Source organism: Tetrao urogallus (assembly GCF_951394365.1).
Source record: "Tetrao urogallus genome assembly, chromosome: 5".
Taxonomy (NCBI): Eukaryota; Metazoa; Chordata; class Aves; order Galliformes; family Phasianidae; genus Tetrao; species Tetrao urogallus.
In genome coordinates this window covers 30531448-30549671 of record NC_136818.1, presented here as the reverse complement: position 1 = coordinate 30549671, position 18224 = coordinate 30531448, and the positions used below count along the sequence as shown (strand labels likewise).

At 47.9% G+C, this 18224-nt stretch overlaps 1 protein-coding gene across 1 annotated transcript in view; it reads right to left on the bottom strand.

Moving 5' to 3' along the window:
• PRKG1 (protein kinase cGMP-dependent 1) overlaps positions 1-15594 on the bottom strand; it is a gene marked incomplete at both ends in the record, with an annotated part of 385856 nt that extends 370262 nt beyond the window's left edge. Inside the window, one exon of the mRNA XM_079535711.1 lies at positions 15314-15594. Coding sequence (XP_079391837.1) covers positions 15314-15579 — 266 coding nt within the window. The remainder of the gene's footprint in view (positions 1-15313) is intronic.
• Between the last annotated feature and the right edge of the window lie 2630 nt (positions 15595-18224).

Here is an 18224-nt window from a genome sequence, read left to right as displayed (position 1 = left end):
TTTATGAAGTAAGCCACAAAGTTCCTATTGTGAGATGAAGCTGGAGATGTACACTCTGTTTGACGTGCAGCCTACAACCGAGCACAATTCTGCAACCTGTGCTCTTTCAGAGAAATAAGCAACTGGCTCACCACAAATATTTCTTGCTCTTCTTCCTACATTTTGAGCGGGAATATCACTGCAGCATCTCCATGGACATTGCAGATGTATTGGGAACAGGAACTGTACCAGTCATGTCTCTGCAACCCAAGTTCTTCTCTCTTCATTATAAGAGAGTAAGAGAGAAGAGTCCATTGATGCATCCTACTAGAAAATTGCACCAAAGGCTGTAGTTCTAAAGCAGGTTTTAAAATTTTTGGAGGAGAATCCCTTCGTCCCTCCTCTCTGATGAAAGGAAAAGCCCAGAGAAAAGTACCAAGCCTTTGCACTTCATCTTGGGGAACAGAAAAATGTCTCTGGTTTCTCTCTCATTGGCCCACTTTAGCAGCATTCTTCCAGTCCCACAGCAAAGAGCATCCATCTAAATTCTACACTCACTAAGAATGACCCTCGTAGAGAAAAGCAGTGCTTCTTAACAAAGTAGGAGCAAGACAAAACTGGAGTCCTCGGGGAACCTCATTTAGATCCAAACAGGCTCTCATGGAAAGGAGTCAGGGTGGCAGGTGCCTCCTCATTTAAGTCAGAAGCAACAGATGCATTTTTCAGCACGATGCCTTTAGGGAAAATGCAATCCACACAAAAAGAGGACCAAATCTGTACATATTCATTTGTACGCCTGAGAAGTCAGAGTGCATGCTTCCATCTGAAGGTAAAAATCAGTTACCTGTCTAGAACACAGCTTTTTCAAATCTTCTGGGGAAAAAAATCTGCTTTCTGCAGGCTGAGCACTGTTCATTCACTGGAGAGAGTACTGCAAACAGAGCTGAACATTTGGATAATGACTGTTGCTAGCTCCAAAATCTCAGTTAACACCAATTTGTTGAACTCAAAGCCTTGAATTAGTGCTGTACTTTTCTTTTTAACTACTAAGTGATGCTTTATTTTTACTGGAAAAGCATTTCACTGTATATTTGTGTTTTGTTACCCACTGAGTGGCGTGATGCTACTTACATATATTTGCAAAACTAGAGCTTCAATTTGCACATTGTTATTAGCACTTCTTCCATGATGCTAATGGATCTTAAAGAAAATACTTTAATTGATTTTTGCCTCTATTCGTCTCCCTACTCAGTGACACATAGGAAAGAAATAGCATAAGCAAGCAGAAGTGGAACATCGAAGGAACAACTTCTCGCACTGCACTACTAATATTTGGAAATGGCTTTGAGTTCTTGCAGAGAGCAGTACTGAAAGCTTTAAAAACTAAACATACCTGCTTTCACCCCCAAAGGAGAGAGGGCCAGCCTGCCAGCTGAGCACAAAGCTGATGAAAGGCAAGTGCTCTTTGCCTGTAGATCATTCAAACTGTATCATTTAACTCATAACTGTAACTGCAGTTCTTACCAACGTGCCTTATTTCTCTTCCTCAAAACGTAAGGCAGCCTAAAATGTGAACTAACTGCAGCTCCTAGTAGCTGCATGCTTTATGGGTTAATTAACATAATTACTCATTCTTATCCTGGTCAGCTTGCTAGATTCATGTACTGTATTTCCAACTTGAATAATTTAGTGGGAATTAATTATTTATACCTCGATGCCTTTCAGCTGAGCTGCTGGAGTCCACGCCAGCCATCAGCTCAGCCAGCCCCACCTTAGCTGGGATCACAGCCGGGAAGCAGGAGGCTGCACTTAGCCACCAAAAGGATCATGCATTAAATCCCCTGACATCCAGCACTTATTTATAGGTGATACAGTTTAAAGGAATCTGAAAAATTGCAACTCTCCATCAAGCACCTTTCTTAGTTGCTTTTTTAATTATTTATATATTTATTTTGCTTTGTCGATACAATGCACTTTGAGGGACAAGACTCGACTGTTGACTGCAAATCAGAATGTTGCATTCAAAGCACTGGTTTCTCCCTAGGGAAGAGCCACGCAGCTGTGGCACAATCTTCAGAACACCCAGAAAGGAGAAGGAGGTTGGTATCACTTTTTCTACGTTGATCTTGCTCTAAAACCTCCACTATGTCCTGGCAGGACTGGGAGTACATCGCAGCCACCCAACGCCTCCTCCATTAGCAGCAACACTGCCCCCAATACCGCCGAGGAAAATATTCCGTGCGGTTGTTTGGGAGCTTGGCAGCTCCAACCCAGGGGTTTGGCAGATATAAATACCTGTGTGTGAACAGTGCAGCCCTTCAGCCCTGCCAGTCCCTCTGGCTGCATCCTCCAGCTCCCCGGGGAGGAGTGGTTACCCTCAGCACCGGGAGCACTGCCCGCTGTGTACTTTACCTTATGCAAACCAGCTGCTAAAGGCCGCTGCTCTATGAGTCCTTTTACAACAGCAGAGGGTGGGGACACGGGACTGAAAGCATCTCTTATTCTGGAAGGCCTGGGGTCCCTGCAGCCCTCTAGCTTCTCCCTCCCTCCGCCGGCAGCAGGCAGCTGAAACACTATATTTTAGGTTGTTTTCAACCACTTCCACCACGTCATACACATGCACACACTGCTGTATCCCACGCACTCACCCCCACTGTTCTCCACCAAACTTTCTGGGAAAGTATTTAGGTTTTCAGAGCTCATAATCCTTTCTACGTGTTCCAGATGCCCCAGGAGGAATGACCACGGGCACTTTCTTTCTCCTGTCTTGCTGGAAGCTGTCTGTTTGTCTGCTGGCACCAACCTGCAGCTCACCCACCCAAGAGATCCTACACTGGGGCCCAGTGCAGCGTGGAGACACAAGCTCCTGCTGAGCCACTGTTTTCAGTTCAGATGCAGCGTTTTTAGAAGTAGAGATACACTTCTGTAGTTCTTAAAACCCTGAACACCATCCTTTTGCCGCTTCATGTTTTTGGTCACGTGTTTGGATTTGTTTTTTGCTCCAGTTGTTGTCCCACTGCTTGAGGAAAGCTTCACCTGATGTTGGAGCTTCCTGCTGTGTGAGTCCCACACTGCTTGCATCGCGTCTTGCTACAAGCCTGCCTGCTGTTCATGCAATGATCTCATATGAGAAGTATATTAGAAAAGGAAAATCTGTGTTTAACCCCCATGTTGGTTAAAGATCAGTAACCTACCACTTAATTTTGTGTGACAGGACCTACTTTATCACACTGATAAACACAACAATTACTTTATGCTGAATAAATATCATACACCTCTAAGTGTATACAAGTGAAAGCTTTGTTGTAAAGGCAAACATGGGAAACTACCTGAAGGTTTTAAAGAGCAGCAGGCAATAGGATGACATTTCCTTTGCCTGGGAACAACCTGTTTGTAGTGAAAGCAGTGTCTAAGCACATGAAATTGGCTCACAATCATCCCATTATCATGGTGTGGGACTGAAGGCTAGATCAAGCTAATGCCAGGAAAATGTTTTCTACTCCTTAGGAAATCGTTACCTCAATAGTTTCATTAGCAGAACATCGGGACCACCTCTGCTTACAGCGCTAGGCATCAGATAGAGGAGAAAGAGGTTAGCATAAAATGAGAGAAATGAGAGCTTTTACAGTACAAATCAAAGCACCAGCATGGCTTTGCCAAGACATCAGAGGGCAGATAGAATTGTCGCCTGCCCACCTAAGCACAGCCTGGTTATAAACACTGGAATTGCACAAGCTGCACTTCACAGAACCATAGAATGGCTTGGGTTGGAAGGGACCTCGAGGATCATCAAGCTCCAATCTCCCCACCGCAGGCAGGGCCACCAATTTAATTTACAACAACTAAACTCATCAGTCAAATCTTCCTTAGGATGGCAAAATCAACAGAAAATCCTTGGAAAACATAGTGACTCTATGGGTCAGTGTCTTAACAGATAAAACATAGAGCAAGACTTGGTCTATGGACAGACAAAATCAGATTCCTAGAATCATAGAAACATTTTGTTGGAAGGGACCTTTTTAAAGACCATCTGGTCAAACTCCCCCGCAATGACTAGGGACATCTACAGCTAGATCAGGTTGCTCAGAGCCTAGAAGCTGGAATAAGGTCTCTCTGGAGCCTTCTCTTCTCTAGACTGAATAACCCCAAATCTCTCCATCTGTCTCCATAGAAGAGAATGGAATAGAACCACAGAATCACAGAATTGCAGGGGTTGGGAGGGACTTCAAGAGATCACTGACTCCAATCCCCCTGCTAAAGCAGGTACCCTATAACAGGTCACACAGGTAGGAGTCCAGATGGGTCTTTAATATTTCCATGACAGGAGACTCCAGCACCTCTCTGGGCAGCCTGTTCCAGTGCTCCACCACCACTACCACAAAGAAGTTCTTCCGCATGTTAACACGAACTTCCTATGTTCAAGTTTTAGGCCATTACTCCTAGTCCTATCACTACACATCACCAAGAAGAGCCTGGCCTCACCCGTTTGCCTCCCACTTCCATTTAGATATTTATAAATATTTATCAGATCCCCTCTCAGTCTTCTTTTTCCCAGACTAAAATGACCCAGGTTATCCAGCCTTTTCTCAAAGGGGAAATGCTCCAGGCTCTTTATCAATTCTTAATACACTGAGATTTCAGATTTTGGAAAGAAGGGTGGACCAAGGAACCATGAAGTTTTCTCTGATGATGATCTTCAGCAAGTTTTCAAATACCAAAAAACACTTAGGATGGTCAGAGTAAAACAAGTGTTCCACAAACACTTTTAGAATGTCAAAGGGATTGTACAGGTGTTGGCTTGATGTTGATCCTGGACAGCATCTGGGATATGCAATTCTCAATTCTCAAAATTCTCAAAAACTGCTGAAGAAACAAAGGCAATATAACAAATGCCAATCTATATGACACTGTGGAAATAGATGTTATGAATCCAACTTAGCAGCTTTTGTTAAATCACTTGCAAATTTGGTTGAAAAAGCATCTGCAGTGATGTAGTGCAATAACAGCTGTACACTGACCTATAAACAAGAGCTTGGTGAGCACGTTTTTCTCCCAGTGCTTCTCATCCTGGCAGAATTGTGGTTAAAGTAATGAGAGTGAGCAGCTCACCCCACAAGCAACAGCAGCAGGGGTCAGCAGCGCTGTCAAGCCAGATGAACCAAGGCTTGAAACACAAAACAAATGTTTAAGGCACAGCTATTAGGGCAATCCATCTTCTCAAGGGATCATGGTGTTCTCTTAGTCCCTAGCAAATATGCTTTTTATTACTATTATTATTTTTAAGGCAGAAATACACTAGAGAGAACAAAACTTCCAAAAGGGCTAATGGCCCATCTCTTGAAAGTCAGGCTAGATGATTGCAGCTGGACTTGCCGGCCTTATAACAGAAACACTTGTGAAAAATGAACTCATTTTCATTCATTCTTTGGCTACTCAATATCTTTCAGGCACGGTAAAAAGGCTCAAAAGTGAATACAAATGCAATTGTAAAGCCTTTTTCTGTAAATCACAGTTACGCGCTGAGTTTACTAATGCTGTCAGTCCAACATCCTACAGACTTCTTGGCCCGGAAGCCCAGACAGAATGCAGATGTACAGACTTTATCAGCTCCATATTATGCCTCACAATGTGAAAATGATTGCACGATGAGTAAATTCAACACCCACGCAAATAACTGCCGCTTCCAGTTCCTAATGAGTCACAGGCCCAGGATGGGGTCAGAGGAACATTCGTGGTGGGAAAGAAGTAGCTCAAACGGACTGTTTCACATGCTGCCTGGGCAAAATGATTGCAGAAACATGACTCAGGGAGATTAATGACATAATTCAAGCAGACAACTAACCACTAAATTTATGTGATTTTCCTGTCCCTATTTTTTGTGTTTTATTTAGATTTTGTTTAAAAACTCTTAAATTAAAAGACTTGATTTTTGTCAGCTTTATATTTAGCAACAGAATGAGAAAACTGTTTCCCCCAACAGACTCCCGTGCTAGCTGGTCAACCAACCTAATGCTCAAGGTGGAAACTGGCTTTACCTTGGCCTTCAGATCGGAGCAGCGATAGCACAGATGGGTCACCCTAGTAGAAAAGGTGCAAGAGCTTATAAAGAGATGAGCAAGGGAAATCACAAGTGGTTCGGAGTCTGGATGCACAAAGTCCCACAAGGAGCTGGTTATTTTTACCAGGATACAGTTTACCACAGAGACACAGATTAATCAGGCACCAAAACTTCTGTAAAAATGTCCTCCAGTTATCCCCAACACCATTCCCACTTCCCTTTCCCATGCATATTTCCCCTTCTGCCCCAAGCACATACATTAATGAAGTAAGAAACTACTACAGCACATCTCCTCATTTCATATCCAGAACACCCAAGGCAACCTGAGCCATCTTTTCCAGGTGCTCTTCCCAGAGGAGCACTCTTCTGGCTGAAGCAATCCCCCTCCAGAAGTCAGAATGTCGACTTTCGCATAGAAATTTAAATAATTATTTTAATGCTGTGGAAGGGAAGGACAAATTGCCATTTTGGTTCAGCCCTCTCTGCTCTGCAACGGCTGAGTTGTGCAGAAAAGTGAGCCCAGCAGAGGATAAAAAGATCAGGGTGTCTGCAAGGAAGATGAGTTACCATGGTCTGTGTTTGCAGAAGAAAGCCTGATCATTCCCAGAATTGGACATCGATAATAAAAACTGCAGATCAAAGTAAGGCAGGGAGAGCCTGACTGCCAACACACCACTCTAATGCCCCAGCCATGCATTATGCAATGAAAGGGAATGGACAGATTTCTCCCTTTACCTTGAGACAGATTTCTTAATGGAGCACGAAAAAAAAAGAAAATCAATGAGTGAGAGGAAAAATATAAGAACCGTTAATGCTGCTTTTATATTAATTTTTTACATATTCAATAGTGCTTTTCTGAGCTACAGAGAGAGCTGAAGTCAGACAGAAATGTGAAGGTTACCACTCTATACAATGTCACCAGCAGAAGCTGGCAAAGGAAATGCATAAAACAAGCAAAACATTGCAAGTATAGCTTGCACAGCCCTGGAGAATGCTTCTCTTTGAGCAATGTCCACAAAATTGCAGGGCACAAGGCTCCTATCCTGACCCTGCTACCAGCCAGCAAACCGACAACGAGAAGCTTATTCACATTCCCATCATCTGCAAAATGAGTGCAAAGGGACTCACTTCCAAAGGAAAATGCTTTCAAGTGTACAGATAAAAATATCTTCTAACACCTGTGGTGTTTTTCTATAGAGAACTATGAAAATGTTCCCTATAAAGCTGATTACTCCTGCTGCTTTCCATTTGCATGAGCTTCATGGCTCCATCCTCACCCCCACCATCCTGGTGGCTCCTTTTGATGGAGCTGGAGCCCCACCGTGACCTGGAACAAGTATGATCCCAAGGAGAACCTCCTCACTCAGAGCTGATTCTGAGCTCAATCTTTTTCAACCCCTAGTTGCCAAGGAAATGAGCAGCATATGTATTTGGGAGTAACTGCACAACAACAACTGACATAGGGCAGTTTTGCTGTCCGGTCTGTTGTGCAATAAAAACAACTGTTCTCAATGCATTCATTCTTTTTTCCTTTTGCACAACCCATGTGTGGCAGTGCTCTATCTGCCAATACCAGCTAAACATTTCTCAGCATTCGGAATAACAGATACATGCATTTAAATAGTGGGATCTCACATAAAAACTATCATCTTAAATTCAAAATAGATTGAAGGTTTTTGTGGTTGTTTTTTTTTGTTTGTTTGTTTGTTTTTTAGTGGATTTTCTTCAAAACGTTATTGCACTTACCTCTTCACAAAGCTAACTCCAAGGGTCTAAAAGCAGATGCAGCAAAAGGAATGTGAAACTGGCTAGTTTTATGGGCAATTTCTCCAGGACTATAACATCCTCCTCCTCACTGCAGTGGAAACACTCATATAAATCATATCTGTCTAAGCAAACATAATGTACCTCAAAGTCATAAAGCCAGTTTTCTTCCCCACTTCCACTAAGCCCAATTAATCATCATTTCTTCTTTTCCACATTAAAACAAAGTCTGGTTCATCGCTGTCTGCCATGCTTAAACTTCACATTTCTTCCAGAGCTCCATGTTTGTCCCCTATCTTCAGTGCGACAAAATTGCCACCACGATTCTCATGTTCCAGACCAAAATATTAAAACTGTTACAGAACGTTGAAAAAAAAAAAAAAAAAAAATCCACAGTTTGACACCTATTACTCAGTAAACACACAGCCAATGTGGATAAACTCCCTTGCTGGAAAACTGAATTTCAAAATGCAAGAGCCATATACGAAGGCCAACAGGTCAAGAAAGCAAGCAGGTTGAACTCAATAGAAAGCTGGTGGTTCCTGTGACCTGGGAATTGATTCTTTAATTGCACGTTATGGTAGCTGAACAAAGCATCATCCTGCACGGAAAGGCTCTCCTACTGCAAGCATAGCTAAGGCTTCTTGCTGCTTGGTGAATGCCATGTGTGCATCTCTACTAGAAAAGTACAAAGATCCAAGTGATACACTTAAGAGACAGTTATCTTGAGGAGATCAATATCCCACTATCTTCTTGTAAACAACTTTATTTCCATTCTACCAGTGATCACATCATAAAAGAAACCAAAACATGTTAGCAATGTAAAGTTCTCGTGACGTTTGCTGACCTCCACATTGTAGCCATGAAAGGAACCTAAACTGAGATACATGCTTGTCGCTGCTAGATGTGATTCTGCAGTTAAACCTTGCCCTGTATTATCCTTGCAGGAAAATAAAAGTAAAAGTCAACTGTTTATTTGTTTGTTTGTTGTTTAAAGTTCAAGAATTTTTTCTAGTCCTTTCAAAGTAATCTGCTGTTTGAGGAACTGGAAAAACTAAAATATCCCTTGAATAATTATAGGATGACTTATTGCTTTCTAAACAGAAGACAACAGGAAAAGAACAGAAAAAAGAAAAACAAATACACTGTCATTTTATTGTTTTCCAAATCCCCATGGATTTCACTAGAGCAAGGCTTTCAAGTCTTGTTTGTAGCCCAACACATGACTGAAAAAAAAAACAGTCCTTAATGCCTGTGGTGCTCATGTGAAAATGTGCAGGGTGCTTGCTGCAAGGGAATGTAAATGGACCCACCTCCCTGGTCTTTCACTATGGCACTGCTGGAGCTGCCCTGCATTTAGAGACTCCGTAACCCTGTAACTTTTATGGGAGCATCTCTGTGTGAGCAGAACAAAAAGGAATCTGCATAAAGAAAGGGCAAATCACCCAGGGAGGAGCAGAAAGCAGGGCTGTGCAGCAAGGCATTTCTGTGCTGCATTTCCTTCTGCCACCACGGAAGTCTCACAAGTGGGAAGAAGGCACTCTGGCCTTGGTTTCTGGGCTAATCTCATAGAATGCTAAAATCACAGAAAGACAGGATATCCCAAATTGGAAGGGGCACTAATGAGTCCAACTGTGGGCTCTGCGCAGCACCTTGCAAACCCTACGTCTAAGAGTGATGCCCAACACTCCTTGAGTTCCAGCAGCCCTGGGCCCACCAGGGCCCTGCAACCCAAACCAGCACCTTCCCCTCTGCTGTGGAGAACAAGCCCAGGTTTTTCATGCAGAGGCTAAATTGCGCAGAAGGTATTTCCGTGTCAGTAAATTTTGAAATCCTCACTCTAATCCTCGAGCACATGTTGTATTTGTCTTCCAGGAGCTGTGCCACGTTATTTATCTGCAGTTTTCTTCCTCCAGTCATCTTCTCAGACACCACTGCCCTCCAGTGATAAGTGCCAGGAGATGAAAAGCAGGAATGCCTCCCTTGGAGATGCTGCCTTCTTACTACCATCGTGGGCAGAAGAAAGCAGCTTTCCAACTATTTTACCTCTCGCTGCCATGCTGCAGCCTGTTATCTCCCCCAACCCAGCTGGGAGCTGCTCCCTGCTGAAACAAAAGCTTTTCTAACTATCAGCCATGCACGCAAACTTCAGCGTGCACATGAAGTTGTTCAGAGGATTTGGCTGCATTTCTTTGGCATCTCACCACATTACCTGAAGAAATTATCTCCAGTTATCATTCCCAATTTCATGTACTGCAGGGTATATAACAGAGCGTAAGCAAGCAAATGCTCTTCTGGGGTCAATCTCCTGCATGTGAAATGTTAAGGAGTTCAAAGAAATTAGTGACAACATCACAGGCATAAATATCACCTAATGGGAAGTAGAATTACAAGATTCTGAGCCAGATTCCTTATTGCAAACAGATTTTTTTTTTTTTTTAATAGGAATTATACACGCATTGGCCACTTAAAATATTTAAAATATTGATGTGGTTTTACGTTGCGGGATTTTAGAGGAATTTCCAATGGAGAGCAAAACACAAAGCAATATCACTCCAAATCACCATCCTATTGCACTAGAATCAGTCACAGCCTTGTACCCCGTCACTGCAAACCAAGTGTAAAAAATATATGATAAAGCTTAGCTACATCTTCAGCTCATACTTTGCTACCATATTTAACTCAAATTACACATCACTGTGCATCGGGAATGCTTGGATGTCAAATTCACCTGCTGCTACCCATAACATACCTCTCTTAAAAGTTCTTTATGCACTGTCCTGTAAATTGTATAAAGGTTTCCAAGCGGTGAAGAGAACAGAGAGCTGTGCTTCAGTATATGTAGCACACTCTTCACATTTTACCAGACAGCTGTAGTGACCCTTTCAGAGATACAGCAGCATCGCTTGGGAGGGGAAATGCACCAGACTTGTTTCAATACGACCTTCAAAGCTCACTGTCTGAGGGGAAGCTGTATTCTAGGATGAGATGCTCTGACCAGTGTTTAAACCAACCGAAGGATGATGTGGGTTGGAGGGGTCCTTTCTTGCCCTGTATGTAGCAGCCACCCACTCTTCCCACCTCTCGGTGTCCAAAGCTTCCCTGGAGGCCGCACTGAAGGAGGGGCTGCTCCCCAGCCACCAGCACAGAGTTTTGCACAACTCCTGGGTTTTGTCTCAAATGTGGGTTTGAGCCAGAAGTTAAGCATCATTATTTGTGATGGCAAATGCTGGCGGACAGGCTTGGAGAATCCAAGCTGCTACACCAACGTGTGATCCTGAGCATAGCCTCCCTCTCTCCAGCTATTTCAGCATCTCCATTGTGCCTCCTTTGTGACTGCAGGGTTGCAAGACTCATGGAACAACCACAAGCAAAAAATAAAACAACAACAAACTGGAAAAAAAACAAAGGGAAAAAAAATCAGAAGGCTGCAGCAGTCCATTTCCAGCTGGGAGGTCATGGCACTGGGTAGACTCCTGGAGGAGCCCATGCCAACCCTGCTCCATGTTTTTCCAGGACCTCCATCGGCCCCACAGGCAGCTGAGCACGTACCTCAGGAAGGCTTTTTCCCAAGTTTCTCATTAGGAAAGCGCAAAGAAGGACTTGCAGGGTTATTTTAGTCCTTCTTCTCATTTCATTTTGACGCACTTTGTCACCCTTGAGATTTCTGCTGGAGAATTACCTTTTCCACAATGTGGCCTGAAGTTCTGAGAAAAAGTGACATTGCTGTGAGCAAAGAAAAGCCAAACAAAGAACTCCTGTGGCCAAGCAGTCTGCAATACTGAAATGAGACCCAGATTCTTTTCTCCTCCATACCCAGAGTGACCTCCAGCGATAGCCATGAGACACGAGAAGAATGACACGGCCCTTTTAAATCTTCTAAATGAGCTCACATCAACAATCATCTCAGCCACAAGAGTGGCTCTGGTTTCACAGTTCATACGCATTCCTATTCTGGGGATTTGTGACCAAAACAGGAAAATCCTGCTGTAAGGTGTGCTGTAGGATTGTCACCCGTTGTCATGGCTTCATTAAGAAATACCAGACAATTAAAACACAGGGTTCCATGATTTTCGATTTGGCCACTCTGCCCTACCCCACCCTTCGCTGATGGGAAGCAGTAGCTCGAAGCCCATTAAAAATTAAACAACAGGAAATAGTTTCTATCGATTAGCTGTGAACACTTGCTTCTTGTTCTCCCTCTCAAACTCTTCCGCCTCTCTCTGTGACTCCAGGTATCCCTGGGGACCTGATGCCTCGTGCCACTAAACCCCCTGGATGGATGAGCCACCAAACTCCCCCAGATGGATGTGCCACCCCAACACTTGGCACGTCAGTCCAAGGGAAGGCTGCCCAAAGCCCGGCTCCAGCCCCTGCTGCTCTTTAGCAAGGCTATCTGGTTGTCTGCAGGTTAGACAATGCTTGGTCAAACTTTCCCCCTTTGGATTTTCCTCTCTTTGGGACAGTGATAAGATAAGGATACAAAAAGCAACAGGAGTGCATGGAGCATTAGCTCTTGCTGGATGTATGCTGATATCTTTGAATCTAATACAATTCCTTCAGATTAATCAAATAAAATCCTTTCCTGCCAATCAACCGGTGCTGAAATATCCCAGGAATGTGCTGCCACAGCACTCTGAATGGAAGCAGATTGGCAATGGACAAATGAAGGAAAAAGAGGCATTTTTGGGATGGTTTAGATTAAACACGTACTGCAATTCCTCACCTCTGCTGCACAGTAATGGGAGGATACTCCGGTTACAGGAGCAGCCTTAGCTGCTGTGCGGGACAGCCCTAGTGCTGCTGGTTCTGAGCTGTCCGACTCTTCCCTGCCATGTGGTCGCTCCCTGCTGACCTCAACACTACCATCCACGTAATTAGCTCATCGTGCCACAGCCACCACAAGCTCCTGCTCACTGCATGCTGCTGCCAAGAGGACCCACTGGACCTTCCTGCATGGTGGGCGATGTGCTCTGCAGCAGTATGCTGTCCTATACCTGCAGGAAAGGAGAAAGGGGCAGAAGCAAGAGACTCCTACTAGGATAACACCAAGCACAGACCCAGCACGAGAGCTATGTGATGGCTGTTGGGCTGGGAGCTTGCCAAGTCCCAGCTTCTCACACAAAACCTTGGTCCCCACTGCCATCTTGTGGCAAACGCATCCTGAAATGAAGATAATTTCCAAAATGAGAGGGAAAAAGTGCAAACACTGAGTGCAAAGTTTGCCAGCCCAGCAAGTGTGAGCGGAAGAGTCACTGGGAGCAGGCTGGGATCTGCTCCCCTCAGAGATGCCCTGGCATGAACTGACACAGAAGGACAGACAGACAGCACCGTTCAACCCAAGGATGCGGCCACACACCTGGAGCACAGCCACATGCACAGCAGTGCCGCAGCCCTGGCACGCATCTACCTGTGTGCAGGGGTTTATTGCCTGCTTCCAAATATGTAGCAGCTCCCAAAGCAGCACAGCACTGGTTCAGATAGGGCTTATCAGCTGCAACAAGCAGCAGTAAGCTGGAATTAAGTATTGCGTCTCTGAATTAGAGAGTCAATTTTGAGGCATTTACCCAGGGTTCAGGGCTCACACCCATCTTTCATGCAGCACGAAGCATCTCCAGGTGCTGAGCACACAGAGGAGCAGCCCTGGGCTCCCAGGAGTGCCTCACTGCCAGGAGCAGGCAGCTCCCCCACTGCTCCCAGCACACCTGCAGCTGCATCCAGCACTCGTGCCCAGGGCACTGCTGCTAAGGTTCCCTCCTCGCCCCCAGTACCCGCCGGCAGCTGGCTTGGTGTGATGCATGCATTCAGCACACGCACACACAGAATCATTCACAGGGGTCTCCTCTCTCTACACACATCTCTCTGAGCAACAACGCAGCAAGAAAACAACAGAAAAGGGCTGCATTCTGAAAACAGGCACAGCTCTGATTGTTATCAGAACTGTGCTGTACTCATGGTCATAGAAATGCTCTCCCTTCTTCCATTAAAGCCCAGGCAAATAAGTGCTTGGGGGGAATAACAGCATGAGAGCACCCAGACAAAAGACAGCACCTCTTTCAGCACCTTCTGTTCTCACTGCCCCCCTTCAGCCCACGTATGTACCACATTATAGGGACAGGCTGCAGGGCACACTGCCGCGGCCACACAGACACAGACCCAGCTTCCTGCTTCCAGCTGGGATTTACCCACTTTTTGGAGTTTCTGTGTACCATTTACCAGTTCCAACTTCTTGGGAGTTTCAAATACCGGTATGCACCACAGACCGTCTTGCCATAAATAGAATTTATCATACTGCAGATCAATCTGTGTTTATCTTCAGACATTACAAAGCATTTGGAGGCCAATGCCAGGCCGGGGTGAGAAGGTCTCTGCTGGCACTGCAGTCAGTGCCCAAAGGGAGGAGGTGACTCCAGACACCATGTTAGGGTGGGGACATGAGAGCACTGCTGGGCTTTAGCAGCACATTGTGTGCTTCTCAAAGCTCCTGCAGATCTGAGCCAGGCAGGAGGCATGGAAGATGAGGGCAGGTTGGGGCATATGCAACATCACACTGTGGTAATGAGTTGGGAGAGGAATGAAGCAGACCTTCCTTTTCACTAATTTCACTTTAAACTTTTAATCCAAATGCCATCCCATGGTGGTGGGGTTGGTTCTGTGGGCACGGGTGCCCAGTGCGGTGCTGGAGGTGCTGGGGATGGGGGTTCCAACCCAGGGGCACCGCAAGGGAAATGTTTCGAGCGGGGCAGGGACTGTGGGTGCTGCATGGCCCGATGCAGGGGTTTGGTCTGGGGAGAGTGAAGGGAAGGGGGAAAGGGAATCCCTGTCTGCTGCAGGGCAGGGTCTGTGCCTTGGGCAGAGGGTGAGAAGGGATGCGCCTAGCTGGGGCGGAGGTGAACAGAGTGCTTTGCTCAGTTTTATTCAGTCTTCTCACACAGCTAAGAAAGGAAGAAAGAAAGAAAGGAAGCAAGGAAGGAAGCAAGGAAGAAAGCAAGAAAGCAAGAAAGCAAGAAAGCAAGAAAGCAAGAAAGCAAGAAAGGAAAGAGGAAAAAAAAAGTCCAAACCGCACCAACCGCTCTTGACGCGTCTTTAAAGAAGTACGGCGAGCCGAGGGACAGCTCTCCTCCCTCTCCTCCCCACTCGCTGGCGCGCAGCGGGGGCACGGGCAGCGCGGCGGCAAGGTGCGCTCTGTGCGCAGGAGGTGCGCGCTGCCCCGGCCGCGCCGAGCGGGCTTCGGAGGAGCGGGGACGCGGCCGGGGATGCTCGCAGGAAGGGCCGCGCTCCGCTCGCAACTTTCCGCACGTCCCCGGGGATGCGGTCGGGCGCCGCTTCCCCTTTTTCCCACCGCACCGCGACGCTCAACCCGACCCTTCCCCGCCCTCTCCGGAAAGCCTCCTCGTGGGCGCGGGGCGCGTTTGGGAGCGGACGAGGGGCGAGGAACGGGGTCGGGGCGGCAGCGCCCGCGGGAGCCAAAGTTCTCCCCCAGCCCCGAGGGGTCCCGCATCCCCGCCCTACCTCTCGGTCTTGGTGAACTTGCGGAAGGCCTGGCGGAGGTCGTGGAAGGAGCGGTAGGTCTGCGGCTCGGCCGAGATGCCCTGCGCCCGCGTGGTGCGAGGCCCGATGTGCGGGCTGGGGGCCGGCAGCACCGAGTGGCATTTGTGCAGGCGGCGGCGGAGCTCCTGAATCTCTTCGTCCTTCTCGCCCAGGCGCCGCTCCAGCTCTCTGATGCGCTCTTCCTTGAGCAGCAGCAGCTTGGTGAAGTCCCCTTCCAGCTCGCTCATGTTGGGGCCGCGCCGCTCGCATGGAGGGGGCACGGGGGCGGCTCTGCCCGCCCCGCTCACGGCCGCCGGCCCCGCATCGCCCGCCACCGGGCGGGGAGCGGCAGGGAGAGGCGGAGGGAGAAGAAGGGGGGCTCGGAAAAATGCGGAGAAAAAGGGAAAAAGCTTTTTGTGCCACTCCGCGAGACTGGGATCCTGGAAATAGCAACAATTACCATGTGATCGCGGGGTGACGCAGCTCCTTGTAACTGGAGCCGAAGACTTGGGATTCAAACAAGAACACTTCATAAATATTAAATCGCCGCCCGCTAATGAGCCACGTGGAGCCCCGGCACCGCCCTCCCGGCACCCCCTCGACTCCTCCCGGGTACCCGGCACCGCGCCCGCAGCCCTTCCCCTCGGCACCCCGGTCCCCCCTCGGCACCCCGGCCACCCCCATCCCACCCCCGACCCCACAGCGTCCCCCGATCACCGCGGGTCTATCTCCATCCCTCCCCGAGATCGGCACGCATCCTTCCCCTCGGCCCCCATTTCCCTCCGGGTACCCCCAGCCCACCCCTCGCGGGCACCCACGTCCCTCACTGACGGACACCCCGCGTCCCACCGGGGCTCCCCGTGTCCCACCCCACGCCGCAGGGAGCGGAGCCCATCATGGAGCGCAGGGCCGCGGCTGCGGGCAGCCTGGGAGCGCGGGGGGAGCGGCTGCGCACGACAAGCCTGAGGTCAGCGGGGAAGGCAATTAGCGGCCTCCCTGTTAATGAGCTGGGGCCGGGAGCTGTTTCCCCACGTTTGGGTTTGTTCCCGCAGCCTCCAGGCTCGGTATATGCCCGCCCCGGGGCCGCAGTGACTCCTGGGCTCCATCCACAGCCCGGAGCATCCTTGGGTCGGGTCGGGGGGTTGAGTCGCCGGGTTTGGGGGGAATGAAAGGGACGGGAAAAGTTGAGCGCGTTCGGCTCATCGGAAGACAGCGAGCGCCATCTGGTGCCGAGAACCGCCGTGCTGCGCGGGGCAGGCGGACCAACGGACGGACCGACCGACAGACAGAGCGAACTTTCTCCCACTGTTGCAGGAGGAGGGTGTTTAGGAGAGCAGGAGCACCTCAAGAAACTTGGCAAAATTAACTGCTGCCGAGGAACGGGGGAGGCGCGCTCTATCTTCAGCAAAACATCGAAGTTACATCGCTCTGCCGTCGGCCAGAGCTTGCCAGGGTTATGCTGTAAGCACTGCTTGGTGTGCGGTTCCAGGGCTGCCTACACAACTGGCCTCACACAGAAAGCAGGAACCTGATAAATGCTGGAATAATCATGGTGCAAAGAGAGGCCATAAGGCAGTTTTAATCAGAGATGGAGATAGATGCAAATGTTGTAGGAAAGGTCCTATTTTTATTTACACGTGGATGCAGAAGACACACAGCATGCTAAGAATTAAGTAAGAATATTTACTGCCAATTATGGCAATGGCTAAGGCCTTGCCATTGCCACCACAGGCTGACAGGCTCACCTCTGCAGTGCTGGTCCCAAAGCAGCATTGCTTCAGTTAGAGAAGGACAGAGCAGCAAAGCAGGTCTCTCTGTGATCTTAGTTTCAGTTGTAGCACATGGTCAGTACCACTATCCCAGCCAGCTCTGGCTGCTTTGGAGCTGCAGAAGAGGAAGCACATACAGTGATCTACTTTGGACTATAAGGACTATACATACATACATCTAGATTTAGATATTTGCAGATGATATCAAGAGCAGAGATTGAATTGAATCCATCAGCAATGAGTCTCTGTAGCACTCCATCCCTCCCCGCCACCCAACACTGCCCCACTCCAGCCCCTGCTAGGAAGCAGCCTGGCACCTGGCCACTCCTGTGCTACCCACAGACAGACAGCTTCCAAAAAGCACCGAGATAGCTCACAGCATGAGCCAAAGGCCAGGCCTCCTGCTTGGCTTCAGCACTCCAACCTTCCCATCAAAGCCCAGGTGGGGGCCAGGGATGCTGTGGGGGGTGCGGAGCTGGAAATGCAGTACTGGAGCCTAATGCCATGGAAGAGTTTGGGTTCATGCTACCCTGCATCCTCAGCTCCTTGCTGCAGGCAGCAGCACAGCCGCTTGGCAGCAGCTATCAGCACACAAGCAATGTGAGCACATCAGCTATCGAACAGGAAGGATCAGCTCCTTCATTTGTTATGCCAGGCCCCCTGACACGGTCAGATCACAGACATTACTCAGCCCACAGCTGTAATTTCCCCACCAGGGCTGTGCCAGCAGCCCTCACTGAGCTCTGACAGGACACTGAGCTGCAGCCCAGATGCATGAGATCGATGCTTTTTATTCCCCCCCCCCCCCCCCACCCCGCAGCCTCTGCTGGTTCCGTGGCCCAGCTGCTTGAGGAGAAAGCAGTTTTTGCATTTCACCTACACAAAAAGGAAAATAATATACATAAAACAAACTAAATTTCATGATTATCTATTTCAGAAGTGAAAAAACTCTGCTGCACGTGTCCTGGCTGACGCTGCTCAAGCAGTTCCATAGGGCTGCATGGATGTTTCTTCTCCTGTTAAAGGCAAGCCATCACACTTCCAGCAACGCTGCTGCTCCCAGGCAGCCTTGGGCCAGAGGAAGCCTCCCTGGTCATCAAAATGCAGGATTTGGGCCATAACAT